Source organism: Molothrus ater, chromosome 12 (genome assembly GCF_012460135.2).
Source record: "Molothrus ater isolate BHLD 08-10-18 breed brown headed cowbird chromosome 12, BPBGC_Mater_1.1, whole genome shotgun sequence".
NCBI lineage: Eukaryota > Metazoa > Chordata > Aves > Passeriformes > Icteridae > Molothrus > Molothrus ater.
This window is the reverse complement of record NC_050489.2, coordinates 14,842,288-14,866,480: the sequence shown is the minus strand read 5'-3', so window position 1 is coordinate 14,866,480 and position 24,193 is coordinate 14,842,288. Positions and strand designations below refer to the sequence as shown.

The window sequence follows — 24,193 nt, the reverse complement described above, 5'->3', positions numbered from 1 at the left end:
GGGGAGCTGGCATTGACAGGGCTCCTGCTCTTCCCTTCATAGGTGAAACCCCATAAAAGCTGCATTCTGCCCCAAAAGGGAGGGGAGGCGGCACTGACAGGGCTCCTGCTCTTCCCTTCATAGGTGAAACCCCATCAAAGCTGCATTCTGCCCCAAAAGGGAGGGGAGGCGGCTGCAGGGAGCCCTCTCCACACCTGGCATCCCGATGCTCAGAGCTGCCGATGGAGGCTCTGCCCGGCCGCTGGGCTTTATACTCTGGGTTTTCTGAATTCCTCACTCACAGCCTGAGATATTACTAAAAAAATGAGAAATTGGTGCTGCGGCTTGGGTGGGCAGAGATCAGCTGTGCCCCATTTCCTGTTTTTCTGGCATTAGGAACAGCTTGACCTCTTGGCACTCTTGCTTTTTGCACTAATGCTCTTCTCATTAAAGTGCTTTCCTGAGCACTAATTAGGGCGGTTTTCCTTTTGTAAATTAGCCTGATACGATCTGTGTGTCTTGGCAGACACCCTCGGAGCAGGAACCCAGGGCTTTGCGTTTGATCGCTGTTTATTTTGCAAATCTCCCCAGTTTCAATGTTCTTAACTGCCTTCTAGAAAGTGCTGGCAGGTGGAGATAATTGGGAGGGAAATGGGGCTTTCCAGCTGGCCTGCCTTGAGAAACAGGAGATTTTTTGGTGCTACAGGGGCCTTCCAGTGGGTGGCTGGGTTGATGGGGTGCTGTGGGCACCCAGAAGCTCCTTCCCATCCCATCTTGGCATCCTTGTGCAGGAGGAGCAGGGCTGCAAGGAGAGGCACTGTCTGAACCAACCTCTTAACAGGCAATAGGAAAAAGAAAATCAAATTAACACATTCATTTTCTGCTGTTAAATCACTTCTTGTGACCACAGGAAACGCTCAGACCCCAAAGCAATCCCAAACCCATCTAGCACTGGGTGTCTGTGGGCAGAGGGAAGTCCACCTGGCTGCCACTGCCCCCACATTGTGGTGTCAGCAGTTTGCTGGGACCAATGGTGCTCGGGAGGGGATGGACTTTAATCAGCTCTCGTTTTTCTAATGCGCTGGCAGATGGGAGCAGAGGGCACGGAGCTCTCCCTGTCTCTGGCCACGGATGGGACAGAGCCACAAGGGATGGGCTGAGCAATTCAGTGGGGAAGGCAAGGCTGGGTGCAGAAGCCATCCTCTGGCCTGGCTTGCTGGGGAGGCTGGAGCATCCCTGGGCAGCGCCACCACCCTGTCTGCACCAGCACTGGGACCCTCCTGGGACCTGGCACCGTTAGGGACCATCTGCACCACAGCATTTACTGGTCCCCAGTAGGGAGGAACTGCAGGGGGGCGGCACTCAGAGACCCCTGAGGCTGGGACAGAGCCAACAAAGCCCCTGATGAAAAGACAGCGATTTTCCAGTGCTGGTGTGCCAGCCCTGTGGCACCAGGTGTGGGAAAGCACAGGGAAGGATCCCACCCCAGGGAGCTGCTGCCAGCATCGGCCAGCCCAGCTCGCTCCTGGTGCCTGAGAGGAGCTGCCCACAGACCAGACCCCGAGCTCAGAGCCCCTTCCCAGGCTGTGCTGAGCCATGCACACCCTGTGGGCGCTGGCAGGACTGTCAGTGCAGGGCTGGAGCAGCAGGAGGAGCAGGATGCAGGCTGTGGAGAGCATCCCTGCCCACGGCGAGGAGCGTGAGCACTGCAGACCCATGGGCACCATGAGGAGACTCACCTGTGCAGGAGGATGCTTCCAGAAAAAGTGCCCAGGACTGGGGTTGGCCTGGATGGCTCCACAGGTGAGAGCAGTGGTGGGGTCTGGGGGCAAGCAGGGCATTGTCTGTGTCAAAATCAAAGGCTGGGGATGAAAACCAGCACAATGCCTTTGGGTTGGAGTTGTTTCCATGAAACATGCCTGGATGTTTGCACACAGGCTCTGTGTTTATTTTGCTGTTGCTTCCTGGGGGGTTAATTCAGCTCCACATTTTGTCTGGTGGGCTAAAGATGAAGATAAGTGAATAGAGATGCCTGAGCCCCAGAGAGCCCTGGTCCCACCTCTGCTGGGTGCCCTGGCCATGCCTTGCTCCCACCTTGTGTACCATTCTGTACCTTCTACACCATTGTGTACCTTCTCCATCTCACCCCTCTTGGATGTGCAAACAGATGTGGAAGCCCAGGAAGCTGGCAGCTATTCATTCCACCTCAGCCTGCACAAACCCTGCCTGCACTGCCAGCTTTTCCTCAATGTCTCCTTGTTTTTCCAGTTGGGAGTGATTGCTGAAGGGATCCCCTGGCAGAGAAGACTCAGGTTCACCCTTCACATCCCGTTCACCTCTGAGGCACATGCATGAAAATCTGGGTGTGGGTCTGCTCCTCTCCATGAGGAGGAATTAAATCAGCTCAGGCAGCAGAGCGAAGCGTGTGGCTCTTTAATATTCATTGGGCGTAGATGTAAAACTTTTCTGTTCTAAAATAGCCTTGCACAGCACTGTGCTGCTCCTTCTTCCCTAAACCACAGCAGGAGGCTGGAATTCAGTGTTTCCTTTGCTTGTCTTCTCCAGTTTTCCCTGGCTCAGCCAGGAAGCAGAAGACCCTTACTGGGTGTAAAGCCTGCTTTGAGGACAGATCCCAGCACTGTGGGTGCAGTTTGTAATTCTAGAGTCTGCTGGGAAAGAAGCTTTGAAGCACCAACACAGGAACAAGAAATTTTGCTTTTGTTTTATAACAGGATGAGTGGCCGTGGTAGTTATGGATCTATTTTTGTGTTAACAAGAAAACATAGTTTTTCCTGTAAAATTTTGGCAGGTAGATTCATGGATCTCTTTGGTGATTCACTCAACTGAGTGCAGTTTTCTTCACCATCTCAATTGCACAGTAGAATTAAAAAAAAACAAACAAAACAAAAAAAACTAAAATCTGGTCACAGTTAGGTCCATAATAATTAAATTACCACGAAATATCCTACAGTAAGTTAAACTGGAAAAACCTCAGCCTTTTTCCTTGGTGAGTGGGAAGCTGTGATAGCATGGGGTGGGTTGGAATGCTGCAGCTCAGTGTAGATAAAAGCAGGGCCGAGATCACCCAGCAGTGAGTGGAGGCAGTGGGAGCATTCCCCTGGAAATGGGGACTGGATGGAAATGGATTCAGTGCAGTACAACAGACCCTGGGCAGGGCAGGGCCCAGGCTGTGGTGCAGGATCTCTGCTGGTGCCCCACTGCTGCCAAGGGGCTCCCTTGTGAGCTCACTGTGAGCACTGGGACATTCATTATCCCCAGCGGGTGTGGGTGACCCAGGGAGGATCCTGATTCCATCCCCCTGGTGCCAGAGCTGCAGAGCAGGGTCGGTCCAGCATCCCAGGGCACAGCCCAGCGCGGAGCTCTGCTGAGCATCCCTGGGGCACACAAAGGTGACACGGAGCGAGCCCGGGACCCGCGGGGCAGCGTGCTGTGCCCGTGCCAGGATGGACTCTCAGGGGGATTCTGCAGAGAGCTGGATATCGAGCAGGCAAAGCCGGTTAGCAGCAAAGCTGTTTAATTCCGCCGGTGAATATCCCCCCTCGTTTGCATATTCATTCCTTTGTTGGGCGCAGCTCTCGCGATGCAGCCGGGATGCAGCTGAGCCCATCGCTCATCACGTTATTTTCCTTTGCATGGCTGCATTTGCTTTATGACCACAGGGACATTTCCCTATTCCCTGCAGAGGCTCTCACTGATTTACCTCTGCCCATGCCTCGATCAGCTGGATATTATTAGCAAGCCCTGCATTCCTCCAGCCCCTGCCCCAGTGTAGCACAGCCATTTACTACAGCCCCAAAACTCTGTTCCCTAAATTATTCAGAATTACTGTGTTTGCTTCGTTCCTTCTCCAAAGACAAGCACACTTTGGAGGGCACTAAAAATAAATGGGTTTGCTGAGAACTGAATCTATTTCTTAAAGAGATGGCTCCCCTCCTTTCTGACTGTGCAGAGGGAAGCCTCCCTCTGCACACCTTGTCACCAGTGTCACCCAGCCAGGGGAACAGGTTCAGTGGCATTGTGGGGGCTTGGCTTCAAGGAGAAAATGAGCACCAGAAGTGGTAAAATTCTTAAAAGGTTCCAATTTCCCACCTGCAGCTTCTATCTTCAGATATTTATTTAGTTAGAAAGAACTGCAGAAAGCACCCAAGGTCCCAAGTGAGGGTCCCAAGGATGCCCTGTAAGCACTGGCTGGGGGAGTGCTGGTGGGCTCCTTCCAGACCAGGAGGACCAGGATCTCCTCCTGACATGCAGCCATCTTTCCAGTACAGCCAGAATTTTCATTTGCAGGTTGAAACAGCCTGGATGGAATTCACTTGGTGTCAAGCTGCTCCCTCTCTGGGTCTGCTCCAACCAGCAGGGGCATCCCCCAGCCAGCAGAGAGGGTTTAGCCTCAGCAAGGACACCTCGTGCTTATTCTTAGCCTTGTTTCTAAGAAGTGCTTTATAAGCAGGAGCCTGTGTTGATTAATGCCATGAAACATTAATGACTTAGGAGGTGAGCTGCAGTCCTCCCACAGAGCAGCTCCCCATCCCCAGCAGCCAGAGAGGCACAGGATGAGCCCAGAACTGCTCTGCTTAGGCAAGGCCCAGGCATTAAAGCCAAACCCAAGTTGTTCCTGAAGCCAGCTGAAAAATATGACAAAGATAAAAGGTAGGTGAAAGGGAGAAGGAGGCTGAGGTTTGGTTAGATGGTGTGTGTGCGCTGAAGTCCAAGATAAGAAATTTGGAAGGGTGAAAGAGTCACCCTCCCAAAGGCTGCTACATCTCACATGGCACTGCCCTGGCTGCCAGCACAGCAGAAGCTTTGTCTGCCTGAATGCAGCAGGTTGAAAAAGGTGTTGCTTTTGCCATTTGCTTGATATAGAGGAGATTTGCATGGGGCACAGGGGCAGAGCTGAGCCAGGCATGCAGCAGCTCCCAGCTGGAGCAGCCAGATCCTTGGCTGTGGACGGGCTCTGGGCTGCCCTGGGCTGCCCAAACCCAGCCCAACTGGCTCGAGGGGCTTGGCCAAGGTGCTGAGCTGCAGAGACACCACCACCAGCCGAGGCAGCACCCCAGTGTGTTGGATTTTGGCAGCGATCCTTGGAACACCCCTGCCCAGCTCCTGCTCTCCACCCAGTTCCACACAACCCTATCGCCAGGATCAGAGCCTCGGGGTTGAATTAATGCAACTAGGGAGCTTTAAAATGAGTATTAAATTTCTCAGGAGCATGCTAAGACTTAATTAAAACTCCTGTCATTGTGTGAAATGGCAATGTAGGAATGTAGGAATGTAGGAATGCAGGGGGCTCTTCCTGCTTTGCAAAGCATTTCATGTCAGCTTGGCAAAGCTGAGAAATCCCCTCACCTCCTCGAGGAGGAGCAAAATTAGAATAATGAGCTGGTTTATAATTAATTGTGCTCTGGGGACACTTTCTCACGCTGTCTGATGCTTCTGGTGGGAATTTTCTACAGGGAGCATCCCAACAGACAATAGGTTTCAGGTATCAGGTGTGCTCTCGCCTGCATTCCTAGACCAGGTTATCAGGTTGCTCCAAGGGAGAGTAGGAGGAGTTACATTTTTTCTGGCATTCGGGGGATTTTTTAGCTGTCTTACAGATGTAGGTTAAATATTTGCTCAGGGCAGAACAAACACCCAATACAAAGGGCCCCATTCGGTGATGTGTTTCGATCGCTGGAGCTTCCCTCCATCCAAGTAAAAGGCAAATTAACCTGCCTGACTTCACCACACCACGGCAGCGATGCTTTTCAGCTACAGCACAGGGGCTGGGCTAAAAGCAGAGCTAAACCCGAGCCAGGGTCACTGTCCCCGGGCAGGGTGGTGCTGTCCAGGCAGGGCAGATGTTTTAGCCCTGCTGGTCACGGGTGTTTCGAGCCCTCCCTCTACCTGCTGGCTGTGGCAGGAGGTGCTGCTGGGCCAGCCCCGCTCCTCGGTGCCGCTCCTCTGCCTGCCTGCAAAGCGGCATTTCTAAAAATACCTCCGGCGATGTCGTCAGCCGGTGCTCGCTCAGGTCACGGAGACGTGACAGCCAAGGGAAGGAGGATGGGAGAGCATCGCTGGGGACCAGGCTGAGCTTATCCCAGCCGGCGTGGGTGAATCCCTGCAGAGAGGGGGGCACGGGCAGGGTACCTGCTGCCTGCAGCCCCCCAGAATGTCCAGCAGCAAGTGGGCATCCCCTGGGATCCACAGTGCTGCCTTGAGCCAAAGAGTGCAGGGAAAGGGAGCTGGTAGCTGGCCAGCAGCCAGAGTAACCCCACCTCTGGAGCCCTGGAGAGCCTGTTCCTGGTGTGCTGGGCCTGCCAGAGAGCCACGGTGCCCTTGCCAAAAGCAGCCCAGCAGCTGGGAGGGGTGGGTTTTGTACTGCTCACAGGTGACTGTTTGAATAGGGCTGTTGGCACGGAACCCTTCCTGCAGCTCAGATTTTGTTCCATGCTTATTCATTGAGTTATTCTTCTAAACTGAGGAATTCATGCATGTGCCTGCTTAATGTAGACTCACTTGATGTAATTGATACAACTTATGTGCTTTGCATAATTGCAATACCATTAAAAACCTGAAGCATTCAAAAGCCAGGAAATTACTTCCCAGTTAAAGTAAATTACATAAACATTTATTTTACTCTTTACAGCTCATAAATGAAGTCAGCCATGATATGGCTTTACAGTTGCTATCGGAAAGGGGAAAGTAACTTTCTGTGTGTCAATATTATCCCCAAACCAGCCTCAGGAGCTGCACAGATAATGGGTTACTCATGCAAATTAGACACTGCTTAGGGCCTCTGTGGGTAAATGTATGTGGATATGGCTGTGTGTCTATAGGCACACACACCTCTATCCATCCATGCCAGGATCCATGCTGGGAATGCCAATAAACCTCTGATGAAGAGGGGGAGGCTGGGAGGTTTTCACTGGCTGCAGGGGAATGGCAAATGCAGTGCAGAGCTGGAGGCAGCTGCCAGGCCAGGATGGCATTGGCTTCTCAGGGGCAAGTTTCTGTGCCAGGGGCGTGGGGACAGGGAGGTGACCCTTCACAGCCCCCTCTCTCTGGGGTGAGTGCCTAGAGCAGCCTGTCCCCCCCCACACCAGTGGCTTCTCGTCACCCCTCACCACGGGGCTGGCTGGTGACAGGGAGTGGAGCTGTGTCTCCTGGGGGGTCTCTGAGAATGTCCAAGAGGGACAGGCCAGGATGAAAGGACAAGGTTGAATCCTGCTCCAAACCTGGCCAGGAGTGAGCAAAAGGCTGGGACTGAGTGTGGTGAGATCAGAGGTGGAGAACACATGGTCTGAGGGGAGCACAGCACGGGCCTGGCATCAAACCCTCCTTTCCCAAGGGACACCACTCCTGCGTGCCCAGACCCACGTGGGACACAGGTCTGGCTGCCATCAGGTGTGTGGATGTGAGCCATGGGCACGGGGCACCTGCTGCCACCACCAAGGATGCCAAGTTCAGCTCTGGTATGGGGAATATCCGGTACTGCCAGTTCATTACCCTGAACAAGTCATGAGTGACTCGTGTCACCCAAACCAGCCATTACTGCGAGGGCTGTGTGAGCAATACAGGGAGGCAGATACAAATCACACCCAAAAAATTCATATATGTTATATTTAAAACAGGATCTTCTGTTGCCTTTCCGACACCAGGGTTTTTGTAGAGGTCTTGGCACACGAGGCTGTTTTCTCCATGCCTCTGGGTTAGAAAAGGGTTGTTTTTCATGTGATATCCGTGTCCCTGAGCCCGAAGAGCCTGGGGTGTCAGCTGGCATTGCTCCCCGGGGATGTTTGGGAGTAGTGGGGAGGTGGCAGAGTGTCAGGAAGGCACAGTTTGGGTAGGCAGGTCCTTGGTGTGTAGGACATCAGCACCACTGTCCCCGTGGTCCCCCAAGGTCCCCGTGATGAGTGATGCCAGGAGGGGTGCACAGGTGAGGGGCAGTTACACTGGGACTCCCTGGAGAGCTCGGGCTTGGGGTGGGAATGGCAGAGACACACCGGGAGTACCCGGGGCACACCGGGAGCCCCAGCGCTATAGCAAGGGAGGCTCAGGGGAGCACGGCGGGGGCGGGCCGCCCTGAGAAGGGCCCGGGGAGCACCGGGGCTCCCCTGTGCTTCCAGGGTTCCGGCCAGAGGGGCCGGGGTGCCGCGCTCCCGGAGCCCCGCGCTCCCGGAGCCGCTGCGGGAAGGGGAGCCCCGCCTCCGCCGCCCGTCGGGGGTTTCACGCGTTTCCGTGGTAACGGGTGCGGGGCGGAGCTCGGCGCTTCCGTTACCGAAGCGCCCGGGAAGGCGGGGACGGGCCGGGGCTGTGCCGGGTGCCCCGCTGCTGCCGCCGCCGCCCCGCGCCCGGTGAGTGGCCCCGCGGGGCGGCACCGGCACCGCCGGCACCGGGGAACCGGGCAGGACCGGGCAGGACCGGGGGTCCCTTTGTCTGCGGGCTGGGAGCGCTGGCACGGAGCGCGGCGAGAGCGCGGCTCCCGTTAACCCGCGGCGGGCGGCGCCACCGGGACCGGCACCGGCGCTGCGCGGAGCGGGGCTGCGCCTCCGGCACCGGGACTGCCCCGCTGCAGGTCCCTCCCGCCCGGAGCCGCCGGTCGGGAGAACAAGGGACCCCACGGTGGGCTGGGCGGCTCCGCGTCCCGTTCCCCGCCGGAGCGGCCCCGGTGAGGAGCGGCGAGTGCGGAGCGGAGCGGGCGGTGCCGTGCGGGGCATTGTGTGCGCCGAGATGCGGTGGGTGCGGTGCCGCCCGGCTGCGGGGCTGCCCCTGGTCCCGGAGTTCCTAACTCCCTAAAGTCAGCCCCAGCCCGAGGTTAGGAGGGGCCTGGAGAGGCTTCAGGAGTGAGTAAATTAATTACAGACACCGTTTATGTCACATCCGCTGGGAGCACGGAGGGAGCCCGGGGCTGTCGCCTTTTCGGGAGCAAAAAACGGGATTGATGCAACTTCCTGCGGGTTTCGGGAGTCGGAGCTGGTGTTACCGCCGTGTTTTGCTCCAGAACGTCCCGCTGGGATTTACAGCTGGACACTGAGACCGGCTGAGATGTCCGTCCTTGCGCTTCTCCGCAGAGGTGCTGCTGTGCTCGGGACCCCCGTGCCATGATCACATCCCGCTCCGCCTGGCACCTGGGATCCGGGCCCTCCGCCGGAGCCGCCTGGAACACCAAGGACCTTGCCCCGGACGGTGAGTACAGCACGGTGGCTTGTCCCTTGTCCTTGCCCCTTGGGGCTCAGCCTGCTGCACTCACGCCCTGCTCGCTGGGGAAGGAGAGGCTGGGAACAGGCCAGCCTGCATTTTTCACATTTCTTTCCGGATGAAGGTCAAGATTTGAGAAACGGGGACTCAGAAGCAGGCACAAAGCTCCGGGCAGCCTGCTGGTGGGAGGAGAGGGCTGCCTCCATCTCCCTGCTGGCCCTTCCGAGCGGGAATCGTGGGGAGAAAGGTTAAAATTTAACATGTAAGATAGAAAACAGAGTGATCTGCATGGCAGGGTGAATGCAGGCCCTTTGCCTTTTCCCAGCCTTGGCTCCTTGGAAAGGTTCCTTGTCCCTCCTTGGCACATGGACCCCATGGGTGAGTTTAGCTGGAGTTTGCTCTGTGGAGGCTGAGCTGCTTTGCAGGCAGCTCAGCCTGCAGCTGCCTGCCCCAACCTGCAGCCACTTGCTGGGAAACAGCCCTTCCCTTCCCATCTCCCTCACCAATGGTGCTGAATGGGGCTTGGCAAAGGGGGAGGCTGAACCCCCCTGATTTGAACTTCTTTTGCTCTTGGCTTCAGCATTTGCCTTCATCCCTCCGTGCTGGCAGACACTTCTCTGGGCACAGCTTCTTCTCTGGCACTCAGGCCAGTCCAGCCAAATGCTGGTTGGCACCAAAGCCTCCAAAACCAGGGTTTTCAGCTTATTTCTGTGCCCAACGGCTGCTGCTGCCCGTGCCAGGATGGGGAAATCACCTCCTGTTATCCAGCACTTTGGAAATGCTCGATTTTCATGGCGTGTGCAAAATGTTATGAATAATTAGAGGCTGGGAAGAAGTCCAGAGTGGTGGACTAACTTCATAAGGGCACATCTCCCTCTGGACATTGGTTCCACCTTTGGCCCAACTTCCTCTGTGTGGTTTTAGGGGGAAAAAGGCTGCATTATTGAGGTTTGATTTGTGAGCAATTGATTTTTTCCCTGCCAGCTGGAGAAGAGATTTGGCCACCCGCAATGGTGGCAGCACTTGTGGCAGACAGGCTGGGGGGCAGAGGGTCCCAAGCAGTGGGATGGAGCCCTTGCCAGCTGCTTTGCCTGTAGCAGAAGAGGGGACAGCCATGGGAGAAGGCTCCTTGGGTTGCTCAGTGTGGCTCAGCAGGACAGGGAAGTGCTGCCCTGGCTGCTTTCAGGTTTGGCTGCCTGACAAACGAAGGAAATATTTGGGGGCAGTGGAGGGAGGTGACGCCGCCAGGGTCCGTCTGTCTGGTTTTGGTGATGCAAGCTGGCTTTGGCAGCTTTGCCAAGATAGGATCGTAGGAAGTGGAGCAGCTTGGCCAGGGGTAGAGCTGGGATATCCCTGGTGCGGGCACGGACCTGGTCCTGCCAAGGCCAGACGGAAGCTACACCCTGAATTCTCATTACTAGTCATTGGCAACCAGTCTCCGCCCCCCGGAGGGCTAATTTTTCTAATTAACATAATTAACATTTTTAATAAAAGTCATGCGCTGTCTCTGCCACGCTGGTGTGGTGGCAGCAGCAGGGAGGAGGAGGAGGAGGGTTTGCTGAGCTGGCCGAAGGCTGTGTCTGTGCTGGGCTCCCAGGTGGATCCAGTGATGCTCTTTGCTCCCTCTCAGGCCGTGGGCAGGACAGGCTCGGCGCTGGGGGCGGAGCAGGCGCCGCTCCCCGGGCTCCTCTGCTGCCGGCGCTGCTTCACCATAAAATCCTCAGCGTGAGCTGGCCGGACACTGCAAACCCCCGTGGGCTCTGCCGGGTACTGCAGGTGAGGAATGTCGAGCCAGCCATGGCATGTACGGGGAGGGCAGTTTTAGGGTGATGGGGAGGGTGCCCTGCACCCATCTGGGCCATCAAGTGGGAGCCAGCTTGTTCCCTCCCTCAGCACAACCAGGTTGTGTCTGGAGGCCAGCAGCGTGTGCCTGGGTGGAGGGAAAAGCATCTCTGGGGAGTGAAAAGGCATCAATGGGGAACACTGTTCATAACAGAATAGCATTTCTGGGTCACTTATGGGTCATGCTGGCAGGAGAGCTCAAGGCAGAGGTGTGATAAGAAAATGCAGGGCCGTGAGGTGGTGTTTGCCAGTGGGATGGAGGAGAAGGAGGTGGCAGGGTGCCACGGCCAGGGACAGTGTCGGGACACCACGTACTGGTGTAGCTGCCATGTACTGGTGTAGCTGCCACGAGTTCATTCCAGGCTTCAGGCAAATCATTCAAATTCCCCTTCTTTGAAAAGAAGGAAAACACCTTCTTATCACACACCAGCCTCAATGAATTCCCTTCGGCAAAACCCCTCTGGAGTCTCAGATGCAGAGGCACCGCAGACACGCAGCTTCTCCAGGAGGATGCTGCCACCTCCTTCCAAATTACTCCCAAATTACTGGCATGTACCAAGTATCTGCCCCTCTGCTGGAGTGAGGTTTCCCCAGCATCGCTGGCCTGTGGGGTGATGCCACAGGCTCTGAGATAAGGTTTGAGAAAGAAAAGGCATTATTGAGCAGGGTGAGCTTGGCTGATCATCCCCTTTTATAGCAGCCTTATGAAAGCTCCTTTCAGATTCTTCTGATTTTTTTGGAGTTCCATCACAGGGCATGAGCCATGCCTCCAAGTCAGAGTCTCTTTCTTTTGAAGGCCATAGGGAGAAAAATAAGAAATATTCAGTACAGGTGTGTGGCCAGGCTGAGCTAAGTTTTTTATGTGGAGAACTAAAAACCTGATAAGTTCATCGTGGCAGCTTCCCAACACAGAACTCCCTTGGAGGGAGGGTTTCCCCAAGCTCCGCTGTTCTGTCTTCTGCACTTCCCGCCCTGCTCACTCCTCCTGGCCAGCCCTGGGTGGTGCCAGCTGCTGGCACCGTGTCCAGCCCGGTGTGGCTGTCACTGCCTCAGCTCCCTGACCTGTTTGTGCCACAGGCCCTGCGGGACACGACGTGCAAGCGGCGGGAGGAGCCGCGGCACCGGGCCCCGGCCCCGGCCACGGAGGAGGAGCCGCCCGCAGCCCCCCGTGAGCCAGGGGCGGTGCAGGCAGCCTCCACCATGAACCTGGAGAAAACAGGTGAGGGGAGAGCAGGGATGCAGTGCTGGGTGCTCAGGACCTGGAGGGATGGGATGGGATGGGATGATGAGGGCTTGGTATCTGCCCGTGGGTATCGAGGAAACCTCTCCTCTGTTGGGGTGCATGTAGATGTGTGGCTGAGCTCACTGTGGGAACAGGGCACAGGAGAAATCCAACACCAGCCAGCTGCTGGCTGCTGACAGGGACTGATGAATTATTGAGCTGGATGAACAGAGCAGGTGAGCTCTGATGAACCTGCTGCTGTTTCCTCCTTCTTAAGGAAAATGTAACGTGTGTGGAAACGCTTGCAGCGTGCGTGGCTGTGCCAGGATGGGGAAATCCCAAAGTCCCATAGTCTCCTGTCTTTTTTGGTCAGGATTGGATTGTGTGAGCTTGTCAGGGCACATCTCGGGAGCTGCTCCTGGCCTGGTCCCCAGCTGCATCCCAGAGCAGCTCCTGAGGTGGGGTAGTGGCTGGGAAGGGGCAGGGGTGCAGGAGAAAGGGGGTCAGGGTCTGACTGGCAGTGGTAACAGGGCAGAGCTGAGGAACAGGTGTCTTTCCGAATTTTGCAAATTTCTGCATTTTGGAAAGCAGGAGGGTCACTGTGCTCCCTGCCTGCCACGCTCAGACCACCCATGGCCAGGGGGAGATGTAACACAGAGCTGGTCGGCATCTCCTCTCCCGTGGATGCTGTCACAGGAAGAAGGTGCTGGAGTGTGGAGGAAGGCATGATCTGAGGGGGATTTTCCTGCCTAGCAGTTTGACTTGCAGCTGAGTGTTGCAGCTCTCAACCTGGCTCTGCCTTGGGTCTCAGCCCAGGATTAGTGTGAATGATGTGTGCAGACATGCAGTGTGTCCACAGGAGCCTGGTGCTTCCTGGAATTTTGTCTTACCCCTGCACACTCCCCAGGGGATGAAAGCTGGTGTTCCTGGCAACTTTGGAGATTTTGGGGTGGGACTTTTGGTTTTTGTTTGGGATTTTTATGTGTTGATTTTAAAGAGAAGACCATGGTCCTCTGCCTGAGCTGGGCTGAGCTTTCAGCATGGAAAGAAAGAAAAGCCAGCACCTGACAGTGCTGTTTTAGGGTGTCCAGCCCATGGCAGGAAGACAAAATCTGTTGATCACTTCTGCAACCACTGCTGGATAAGTCCCATGGCATGCAGTCAGCAGCAGAGTTGTGGTTTGGTCCCAGCACTTCATCTTTTTGCGGGTTACGCTGCCTCCTTAACTCCATTTAGGGGTAGAAAATCTGACTCACAGACAAAAAAGTCTCTTTTTGCATTCAGGACGTTTCCCATGAAGCAGGCAGCATCTCCCCACAGGCAGCACAGCGATTCCCAGCAGCACCTCCTGCCTGTGAAACCTCAGGTTTCTGGTGGCAGCAGCTGAAATCCACAGCAGGCAGGGAAGGGCGCCGGGCAGCCGGGATCCTGTCCGTCAGTCCTGCCGCCTCATCCCACACTGGGGATGAGTCACGCCAGCTCATTGCTTCTTGGGAACTACCAGGTCATTTGGTAGGCTCTGATGTACGGCCAGGTTGGCTTCTGTCAGCACTGGTGGCTCTATTAACATGCAGAAAGTGATGTTTAAAATAATACTAGGAAGGTTAGAAAGCCAAACACACAAGGATTAGGCAATATGGCCATTCAGGGTACCTGTATAATTTAAATTTTGCTTCCATTATGTTTGTGTGTAATGACGCAGACGTTAATGACATGATCACACACTGCTTTTCCACGGGCACCTGCTCATTCAGAAGAAAGGATGCTGGGGTGAATCAGCGTCCTGCTGAGGGCAGTTGTTATCTGAGCGAGGCAGCAGCATTGCAGTGTGTGATGGGGCTGGGTCACGCTGCACTGCTGTGGGCAGCTGCTCTGTGCTGTGGCCTGGGATGCTCTGCTGGCACCAGCAAATCCCTCTGGCTCCCACCCAGCTGGACCCCAGTGCTGGCCAGGCCTGCTCTGGTGAGCACCTTGGCACTCAGGATGCACCTCTGACACGTCACTGCATTCTCTGGGACCTGTGCAAGTCCAGTTTCCTGCGTTCCCATCTGCAGCTCAGCCCCTGGGGACTCCCCATGGCTGGCATTCTGCTCCCCAGCGAGGTGGCTGTGTCCTGACCAGCTCCATCTTTGCTCATGCTGCAGGAGGGAGGCTCTGTGGTGGGAAACGTGCCAGCCTGTCCACGGCCCGGCCCTTCCCCGTGATCCAGGAGGTCATGGCCTCCATGGCACATCTGCAGAAGGAGAAGCTGCGGCTGCAGGAGGAGCTGCTGGAGCTGCAGGAGAAACTCACTGCCCAGGAGAACAACGAGCTCTCCCTCTCTCTCCAGCTGCAAGGCCAGGTATGAAGGGGACAGGGTGACACAAGGGGGTTCATCAAGGTTTTCAGCCTCAGGCTGTGGCTTGGCTGGAGCTCTGTGGCAGTTGGTGATGGCTGCACTTGGAAGGAGTGTAGGATCTCCATCATTGAGCATCTTCTTCACTGGGTGCCCCTGAGCACCAGCTTTGGCTGTGCCTCCCTTGGGATGCTTGCAGTCCCCAGTGACACTGCAATAGTGCTGACAAGGCTGTGTGGCTCTGTGGACGTGACATGGCCAGGAGGGCTTTGGGCATCAGGATGCAGCTCTGCACCAGTCATCCATCCACTCAGCACAGGACGGCTGCCATGGGGTCTGCTTGTTAGCCTGACCTAGCAGTTTAATTCTAGGGACTTTCAGCAGGTGGAAAGTGAATGTGAAGGCACAGAATTGTCTGATGAAGGTTCAGGTTTTGACCACTGTGACACACTCCCCCAAAACCACCTCCTGCACTGATGCAGGCACATCCTCAGCACGAGTACTTGGGTCGTCTCAGGGACATGGAAATTTTGGCTGCTCGTAAAGAGATTTGCATGTGGCTGTTGTGGAAGCTGTTACAGTCAGGTTCTGCTTGTTCCACGGGTGTCAAAAGGAGGAGGTAATTGTCCTGCATTTGGTTGGCATCCTCTGCATGACACAAGCGTGAGCGCAGCGGGATCTGGCCCTGCGCTCACCACTTCGGCAGCAGGCGCAGCCGGCGCCGGCCGGAGCCAAGAGCTGCCCCAAACTTCCAAAGCTCTGGGATGGCCGGGCCATGGCTCGAGCCAGACCCAGCTGCCAAAGAGTCCCTGTCACGTCCAGAGAGCAGGATGCAGCTGGAGATGCCCGAGCAGGTAGGGGAAGGAGGAACATTGACGGCACAGGGGATGGTGGGCAGGCTGCGGCGTGTGTGCCGGCTGATCGGGCTGGCGGCTTTCCCGGAACAAGCCGCGACTCTTTTCTTCTCAGTACCTCTCCTCCCTTAAAAATACTTATAAAAATAGCTTAATAATCTCCCTCAGTGGATATGGAAATGGGGTTTTCCCACTCAGGCGCTCACTCGGCCCCCAGCCAGAGCCAGGGAGATTTGCTGTGGAAGGAGCGGGATCCCGATCCTGGCTGGGAGCAGTTGCTGTTCCCCACCTGTAGCTGGGGTGCTCCAGCTCCCAGCTGTGCCAAATACAGGGCACACAGAGGGGCTGCCCGCCCTGCTGCCATCTCTGCAAGGGTGTGGCTGAATAATTTACCAGATTAATTACAGCCCCATGTCAGCACATCTGCATTGGTTATTAATCAGCAGTTCCTAAATTATGGTCCATGGAGAGCCAGTTGCTGGCTGGTTATTGGGATGGGGCAATACCCAGGTGTGTCCCAGAGAGGGCTTTGGTGGCTTTCTGGAGTGGGGAAACTGGGAGCTGGGCTGGGATCTGGGGGATGGTGGTCAAGTGAGGGACAGAGCAGGTGGGTAAACCCCACTATGACACAGCCCATGAGACTGCTGGCTTTACCATGCACTCACTGCTGCTGTTTATTCCAATAACTGCAGATTTTGGGAGAGCTTCACTGGTCTCTGCACAAAAAAAGGTTGAAGATTTTTGAGATCCATTTGGTTTGGCAGGGAGGGCAGCCTGGTTACATGAGATGGGCAGATGCCCAGATGGGGGTTGATGGAGAGCATCATCCCATGGGACTCAGACATGTGGCCTTCTTGAAGAGCTCTTGCTCTCTCTTTGTACCAAGATAACTTTCCTAGAAAGAAAAATAGAGAAGGTAGAGCAAAGCTGGTTGTGAGGGCAGGACAAGGCACTTCTGGCTCTTCAAGCACAGTTATGGATGGGTTTGTTTTTTCCCTTCTCCAAAGACGATGCCTTTTTATTTTTTTAATAATTGTTTCTGCTAGTGCTCAACATGGACAAATTATACCCATGGTTGAACAAGGTCAAAGCAAAGCTTTCATTATTGCTCATTTTAATCTGCTCGTGTGAATCAGGTGCTCAGAGCCAGGTGGAAAATTAAAGCATAACAAAAGTGTGAGCCAGACTGGACATGTGTGGCTGGGCCAGCACCGCAGGGTCCCCTTCAGAAGCTGCTGAGGTGCCTCCTGGTTAACCTGGTCTGTGTTGACAGGTGGAAACTCTGAAGGAAAAGCTCCTGGAGCAGGCACAGGAGATCAGCCGGCTGTGCTCAGAGCTGGTGAGCTGCCACTGGGATGGGACTGAGCCACCCTTGCCCTGAGGGACGCTGGAGCTCTGGGTCACTGAGAGGAAGAGGGAACACGGGGTGGGCAGAGAAGGATTAAACCTCCCCAGGGTCACAGTTTGGACCATGCAGGCCAAGAGACACTGAGGAACAAAAATGTGGGATTTTCTGTGCAATGCAATGCGGCACTGGTGACGCTGGGGCTGTCACCCTGTGGGTGGGAAATGAAAGCCCCTCTGTGGGTTGGGGCTCTCTGGGGGCAGCAGGAGGCTCATCAATGCAGCAGGCTGAGTGATTCCCAAAGGACAGGCAGGGACTCCCAGGGAATGGCACACTGGGGGCTGGGGGATCCCTGGGGGCAGCTGGCTGGGGTGCGTGGCGATTCCATGTCCTCTCCCATCCACTCCAGGGTGGCACCGATGCGGAGAAGCACCGGGACCTGCTGGCGGCCGAGAACGAGCGCCTGCGGCAGGAGATGAAAGCGCTGGAGGGGGAGCTGCAGCGGCAGCAGCCGGCACCGTGCCGCGACTGCCCCCACCTGCAGGTGACTCGCCGGTGGTGGCAGTGGTGGTGGCAGGGTGACGGGCGCCCATGGGTGACATGGCCCTGACTGTCCTGTCCTTGCCAGGAGAACGCTGAGCTGCAGGAGCAGCTGTCCCAGCTGCAGCGGGAGGCAGAGGAGACGCGGGCCAGGCTGGTGGAGCTGGACCTGGAGGTGCAGCAGAAGACGAACCGCCTGGCTGAGGTGGAGCTGCGCCTCAAGGACTCCCTGGCAGAGAGAGCCGAGGAGGAGGAGAGGCTCAGCCGGCGGCTGCGGGACAGCCAGGAGACCATTGCCAGCCTCAAGTCCCAGCCCCAGCAGATTAAGGTGAGCTCTCCATTTTTCCTGGCTGGGCTGGATGCCTTGCAGTGCCCGGTAGATGCCCTGCAAGTGCCACCTGTGTTTCTACCCTGAGCACATCAGCACAGCACCATGATTTTCTAAATTATCTCCCCCTGGGCCAGCAACAGTTCCATCCAGGCCCTTCAGGTGCTGTTTCCCCAGCACACCCCATCTGTGGGTGCTTTCCCCTGCAGTACATCATCAAGACGGTGGAGGTGGAGTCAGCCAAGGTAAAACAAGCCCTGTGCGAGACCCAGTCCCGAAACCAGTACCTGCAGGAGCAAGTGGGGATGCAGAAGCAGGTGTTGAAGGAGATGGAGCAGCAGCTGCAGAGCTCCCAGAAGACAGAGGCTCAGCTCCGAGCTCAGGTCTGAGTGTGACTCCCCCCTCATTCTCTGCCTGCCTGGTGCTTGCCAGGTTACACGGTGTGGCAGTGGGTGGGTGCTCACTCAGTGTCATCCCCCACTGCTCCTCTCCCAGATCATGATGTACGAGGCTGAGCTGGAGCGAGCCCATGGGCAGATGCTGGAGGAGATGCAGGCAATGGAGGACGAGAAGAACCATGCCATTGAAGAGGCATTTTCCCGTGCCCAGGTGGAGATGAAGGCGGTGCATGAGAACCTGGCAGGTGAGGAGGGTGCAAGGGGCTGGCAGGGTTGCCTGACTGGTGTTGGGGTGTCACCATCTGCCCCTCACCCTGCCTCACACCTGCAGGTGTCCGGACCAACCTCCTGACGCTGCAGCCGGCGCTGCGCACCCTCACCCACGACTACAACAGCCTGAAGCGTCAGGTCCGCGACTTCCCCCTGCTTCTCCAGGAGACCCTGCGAAGCGCCAGGGCCGAGGTGAGCCCCCCAGGACCACCACCCAGCACCCTCCATGCAGGTGGAGGTGCTGGGGGGTCGCACTGAGCCTCTGTTCTCTGCTGTCCCCAGATCAGCCAGGCCATCGAGGAGGTGCACAGCACCAACCGGGAGCTGCTGCGCAAGTACCGGAGGGAGCTGCAGCTCCGCAAGAAGTGTCACAACGAGCTGGTGCGGCTCAAAGGTGTGTGGGGTGTGGTGTCACTGAGGTGGGACAGGAGGGACACAGGAGCGTCCCCATAAGCTGGTTGGGTTGGCTGCAGGATGCTTCAGCCCACCCCGTGTTTGATGGCTGACTCCCTGCTTCTCTCCTCCAAGGAAACATCCGTGTTTTTGGGAGAGTCCGCCCCATCACAAAAGAGGATGGGGAGGGCCCCGAGGCAGCCAACGCTGTGACCTTTGATGCTGACGATGACGCTGTCCTGCACCTCCTGCACAAGGGGAAGCAGGTGTCCTTTGAGCTGGATAAGGTCTTCCCCCCACAAGCGTCCCAGGAGGAGGTGGGTGCTACTGTCCACTGCTGGTGTGAGGGGGGCAGGCAGCCACCTTCTCCTCACTCTCCCCTGTCTCCCCCAGGTGTTTCAGGAGGTTCAAGCCCTGGTCACCTCCTGCATTGATGGCTACAATGTCTGCATCTTTGCCTATGGGCAGACAGGGGCAGGAAAAACCTACACAATGGAGGTGAGTTTGCTTGGCTTTGTTTCCAGCTTCTTGCTTGGCTTCCCACCCTGCAGTGCCCAGTCTCCATCACCGAGGCTGGTGGTCAGCTCAGACCTGGTGTGCTCTGGTGATGGTCACTGCTGCTCCACATCATCCCCCTGGGCTTTACTTCTGCTCAGAAAAAATACAGAATAAAATGCCAAAGGGTGTTTTTTCCCTGTTTGTCACCTCAATTCTTCAGGGGACGGCTGCAAACCCAGGGATCAACCAGCGGGCCCTGCAGCTCCTCTTCTCTGAGGTGCGGGGCAAAGCGGCTGACTGGGACTACACCATCACCGTCAGCGCCGCCGAGATCTACAACGAGGCACTCAGGTACGGGGATGGGCAAGAAGCTTTTTGGACATCACCCCATGCTGCTCTCCCCCACATCCCTCCACCCCTTCCTAGGCCCCAGAGCTTGTCCCAGGGCACTGCATTTGGCCCTGCAAGGATTTATTTTTAATTTATTTGGTGCACACTGCCCTTCCCATGAGCTCCATCGCTTGCACAGGCTCCCAGCTGTGCCATCACTCCCACTCTCTGACCCTGATGCAGCGGTGGGGGCATCTCCTTCTCCTCCCTTTCCCTGCCCACAGACACTATATTTAGGAATTTGTAACTGGGAGCTGAAAGCATGAGAAATATTTTCCTTCCTAGTCCAGCCACAGGAGGGGGAGGAGCCTGGGTTCTCATCCATGAGAGTAACCAGGAGCAGGGATGGGAGTGGGGTCTGAGCTGGGTGAGAGGAGGCACATGGGAGCCAAGAGAGTTGAGGTCTATAAATAGGGTGTGCAGCTTTCCCGGGAAGAGATGGCTGCTCTGGCAGTGCTGGCACACAGCCCTGAGCCACGGAATGGATGCCAGCACTCCCTTGGGATGGGAATGATAACGAGTGCCCCTTTGCCCAGGGACTTGCTGGGGAAGGAGCCGCAGGAGAAGCTGGAGATCAAGCTGTGCCCTGATGGCAGCGGGCAGCTCTACGTGCCCGGGCTCACCGAGTTCAGGGTGCAGAGCGTGGAGGACATCAACAAGGTGTGGGGACATGGGGGCAGCGGGCACAGGAGGGTGCCAGCAGGGGTGCAGTGAACTGGGGAGGGGTCTTTGGTGTGTGACTCCTGGATTTGGGAGCATTTCTGAAGCCATGGGGAGCAACAGAGACCAAAATAGGTCCCTGGGTGTGATGTGACGGTCACTGTCCCATGGGATGAGCCACAGGGGGTTAAAAATAAAAGCGTGGGGCCCAGAGAGTTCCTGAGGGATTAGTGGGGTGCGGCTGTCACCGCAGTGCCCTGCCTGTCACCTCTGCCTTTGGTGCATCACCCAGGCTGAGACCTGACAGGGGTCATTACCCTGCTAGGCCAGCACCCCGTGGGGGGCTGATGCTCAGGTTACATCCCTGGCCATCCCTGGATCACAGGGGATTTGTGGTGGGGCTGAGGCGAGTTGGCCTCACCCCCTCAACTCCCTGGGCTCCCTCAGGTCTTCGAGTTTGGCCACATCAAGCGGGTGACAGAGTGCACCAACCTGAACGAGCACAGCTCTCGCTCCCACGCCCTCCTCATCGTCACCGTCCGCGGCCTGGACCGCAGCACGGGGCTCCGCACCACAGGTGGGTGTCCCACAGCAAACCCTCACCAGGGCACCTGGGCTGTGCCATCCCAGGGGTCTGTAGGGCTGGGTGCTGATGCCAGCGATGGGGTTTGGCTGTGTGCCCTCAGGGAAGCTGAACCTGGTGGACCTGGCGGGCTCAGAGCGGGTCGGGCGGTCGGGCGCGGAGGGCAGCCGGCTCCGCGAGGCGCAGCACATCAACAAGTCCCTGTCAGCGCTGGGCGATGTCATCTACGCCCTGCGCTCCCGCCAGGGCCACGTGCCCTTCCGCAACTCCAAGCTGACCTACCTGCTGCAGGACTCGCTCAGCGGTGACAGCAAGACCCTCATGATGGTGCAGGTAGGGGCTGGGCACCAGTGCCTGTATCCCCACAGCCAGTCACTGATTTCTGAGCCCCTTCTCGCCCCAGTGCTGAGGCAGGTGGGAGGGAGGCTGGAATCAAGGGATGGGGCTCACCCATGGGTGAGCAGTCTGCAATCATGGTGCCAGTGAAAGCTCTCTTCACCCTAGACAAGGCCAAGGAGTGGGGAATTAACCACCCTGTCTCTGCACCCTAGACAAGGCCAAGGAGTGGGGAATTAACTCGGAGGTCCACAATCCTGGCCTCCCTGCCTGCATGTGGATGCTATCCCTATGGGCAGCATTATACAACCTCTTCGTATATTGCCATCTGCCCATCCCCTCTCTTTCTGAGAGGATTTTAAGCTTTGGTAGCTTCTCCAGCCCTGCCCTGTGACCCCCCAACTCCCAGCTGCTGGCACCCACACTGAGCCCTGGGGGAGCTGCCTGAGCCCCTGCACCTGCCACAACTATTTCTGGCTGCCCCTCACACTGGGGCAGTTGGTGACAGGGAATCCAGCTGGCTCAGACACCAGGGATGGACGGGGCTAGCCTGGGAGGGGCAGGTTAATAATAGCATCTCACCGGCCAGCAGCAGCAGGTTTTGTAGAGGGGAGCCCCCGGGGTGCACAGGCAGCTGCCAGGGTGACTTTGTGTCTCTCCCCCCTGAGCACAGGTCTCCCCTGCTGAGAAGAATACCAGTGAGACGCTGTGCTCCCTCAAGTTTGCTGAGAGGGTTCGCTCTGTGGAGCTGGGTCCTGTCTCCCGCAAGGCTGAGCTGGGCTCCTGGCCCAGCCAGGAGCACCTGGAGGTACTCAAGATATGCTGGTGCCCTTCACCCTCACCCCAGAGATTGCCCCTGTTTTGGTCCCACATGTCATCCCCAGAGCTGTTGGATTTTCCCCTAGAGCCACCCCCATTGGGGACAATCACTTGGTGGGATGCAGGTTGTCCCCACACTGCAGTGTCCAGCCAATGCTGCCACCTTGGCTGTTCCAAGCCCTGTTTTGCAGCAGCCCCATGGTACCCCCTGAGAACATTTGGGCACCACTACCCAGGCATGAACTATCTGCCTTTGAGCCCGTCCCCATTCCTTCCCTCTGGGGCCTGGCCTGGGCTGACCCTGGGCTGTGTCCCCTCTCCTCCCAGGGTGACTCGCCGGGTTCCTCAGCACCTGCAGGCCGGGGCCATGCATCCCCCAGCCCAGGGCAGCTCTCCAGTCGTTCTGCCTCCATCCGCAGGAAGCTCCACACCTCAGGTGGGTGGTGGGACAGCTTGAGAGCCCAGACAGAGTCCCTCTGTCCCAGGAGGCTCCAGCCAACAGCCCATGGCAAAGCCTGCAGTGGGGAGTACAGAGCAGCTCTACAGAGCTCTCTAGTTAATAGCTAGCTCATTAGTTAATAGCTAATTAGCCATGGTTAGCACTTCCCCAAGAGTGCCCTGGTTCAAAGGCACTGCTGATGGCTCGGGGGGGGCAAGGGGAGGGCAGTGCCAGCAGGCTGAACCTTTTTCCCCTTTGATTTCAGCCTGACTTAGGGGCAGCCGTGGCTGCCAGGTGAGTGCCTGCCGCTGGTGCTGGTGGAGGGCTCTGCTTTCACCCCGCTCCCCACACAGGGCAGGGCTGCTGGACTGTGCAGGGATATTCCTGGGAATGCTTGTGGTACCACCTCCTGCTACAATGCCACCAGACAGGCCTGGGGCACTGGTGGCTGTGCCCCTGCCTGCTGTCACCTATACATCTCTCCCCTCAGGGAAGCTGAGGCCCATCCCCCTGTGATGAGTGCCAGCCATGGCATCCAACCTGCTGCGGGACCCAGCCCCTCACAGTGACACAGAGACGGCTACTGGAAGACATGAAGGCTTTGGTGCTGTTCCCTTGGCCACCAGGACCCATGACCAGAGGGTGATGGCACCTCTTACCATGAGCAGCACGGGGTCAGGGTCTCCCAGCAGCCATGCCCCCCTCTCAAGGTAGGGGACAGTGGTGCTGGGCAGAGATCTGCCCCCTCGGATGCTCAGCTGTGTGAGTTTATTTTTGCTGGACAGATGTTTTTAGCCAGAGCAGGGAGCTGCTGGGTGCTCCCTCCATCTCTCCATCTCTGCTTTTACAATGAGATCTAGCTGGAACAGGTACACAGAGCCAGACCAGTCCCTGGTCCTGCCTCTGCTACTGCCACAGGGCCATCCTGGCCACAGCTCCTGCAAGACTGCATCTGGACAGCTGCCCAATGTCTTTCACAGCAGCACTTCCTCCAAGTTAAGAAATCCCAGCAGCTCTGTTCCCTGTCAGTTTCTCAAGCCCTGTTGTTGCATGAAGGCCCCCGGTGCTGTGCATGAGCTGAGCTGCTGCCAGGGCCCCACGCTGGCTGCCTGTGGTCCCTGGCACCAGGGGGGATGGAGCAGTCTCAAATGAAGCTATTGTAAAGTTATTTACCAGTTGTCTTGTCAAGAGAGATCACAGTGTGGTCGAGATGAAAGTGTTTGAAATATTTATACCTGTTTACATGGTCTTGGAATGGAAAAGTAGTGGAAAACAAACAAAAAGACCCCAAACCTCCAGTCCAAAAGCCTCTTGGCTTATGTATGGGGATGGTGGTTGGCAGGGGCATGGGAGGGGATGACACTGCCCTTGGACCTCTCAAGACCCACCTGTGGGTACATCTCCTCCTGCTGCAAGCCCCTGCTGGATGCACTGATGGCTCTTTCCACCACTCTCTCCTCTCGCGCTTCCACAGCGTATTCTATTTAAAAACAAAAAAGGGAAAAATAAATTTAGCCTTTTGTAAGATTAGATGTTTCTATGTATTTTAATAATTAAAAAATACCCTGTTTTGTAACAAAACTTATTTTAAATAAACTCTTAAAGCTAGTCCTCCTGTGCTGCACTGTTCTTGAACCCTGCTTGAGGAGGGGTGGGTGCTTCTTCCCTCCCCCCCTAGGACTGGAAAAGCCCATCATATCTTTCTCCTTGCAGCTGCTCCTGGGGCCAGCCTGGCAGCACAGTCCCCACCCCAATTTGCAG

The 24,193-nt window shown here is 56.6% G+C and overlaps 1 protein-coding gene across 4 annotated transcripts; it reads left to right on the top strand.

The window, feature by feature from the left end:
* The first annotated feature begins 8,285 nt into the window (after nucleotides 1-8,285).
* KIFC3 (kinesin family member C3) lies at nucleotides 8,286-24,040 on the top strand. 4 transcript variants are annotated; one of them, XM_036390384.2, is made up of 21 exons: nucleotides 8,286-8,336; nucleotides 9,054-9,168; nucleotides 10,811-10,956; nucleotides 12,100-12,241; nucleotides 14,389-14,585; nucleotides 16,707-16,772; nucleotides 17,188-17,322; nucleotides 17,407-17,646; nucleotides 17,856-18,029; nucleotides 18,142-18,289; nucleotides 18,376-18,506; nucleotides 18,597-18,708; nucleotides 18,843-19,024; nucleotides 19,101-19,205; nucleotides 19,426-19,556; nucleotides 20,132-20,255; nucleotides 20,703-20,832; nucleotides 20,942-21,171; nucleotides 21,848-21,982; nucleotides 22,321-22,429; nucleotides 22,923-24,040. In XM_036390384.2, exons 2-21 carry the CDS (start codon nucleotides 9,084-9,086, stop codon nucleotides 22,946-22,948), a joined length of 2,748 nt encoding a protein of 915 aa, XP_036246277.1. In that variant the 5' UTR covers nucleotides 8,286-8,336; nucleotides 9,054-9,083; the 3' UTR covers nucleotides 22,949-24,040. The 4 variants fall into 4 exon arrangements, with proteins under 4 accessions (XP_036246277.1, XP_036246276.1, XP_036246279.1 ...); XM_036390383.1 differs by lacking the exon at nucleotides 8,286-8,336 and adding an exon at nucleotides 8,346-8,650; XM_036390386.1 differs by lacking the exons at nucleotides 8,286-8,336; nucleotides 10,811-10,956; nucleotides 12,100-12,241 and having other exon boundaries at nucleotides 8,346-9,168.
* The last annotated feature ends 153 nt before the right edge of the window (nucleotides 24,041-24,193 follow it).

Bases quoted from the DNA above. Each gene is read 5' to 3' on its own strand.
- KIFC3 (XM_036390384.2), top strand. From the start codon at position 9,084: ATGATCACATCCCGCTCCGCCTGGCACCTGGGATCCGGGCCCTCCGCC. The intron at 18,709-18,842 runs GTGTGTGGGGTG...CTCTCCTCCAAG, and splicing joins CGAGCTGGTGCGGCTCAAAG to GAAACATCCGTGTTTTTGGG. The intron at 22,430-22,922 runs GTGGGTGGTGGG...CTCTCCCCTCAG, and splicing joins CAGGAAGCTCCACACCTCAG to GGAAGCTGAGGCCCATCCCC.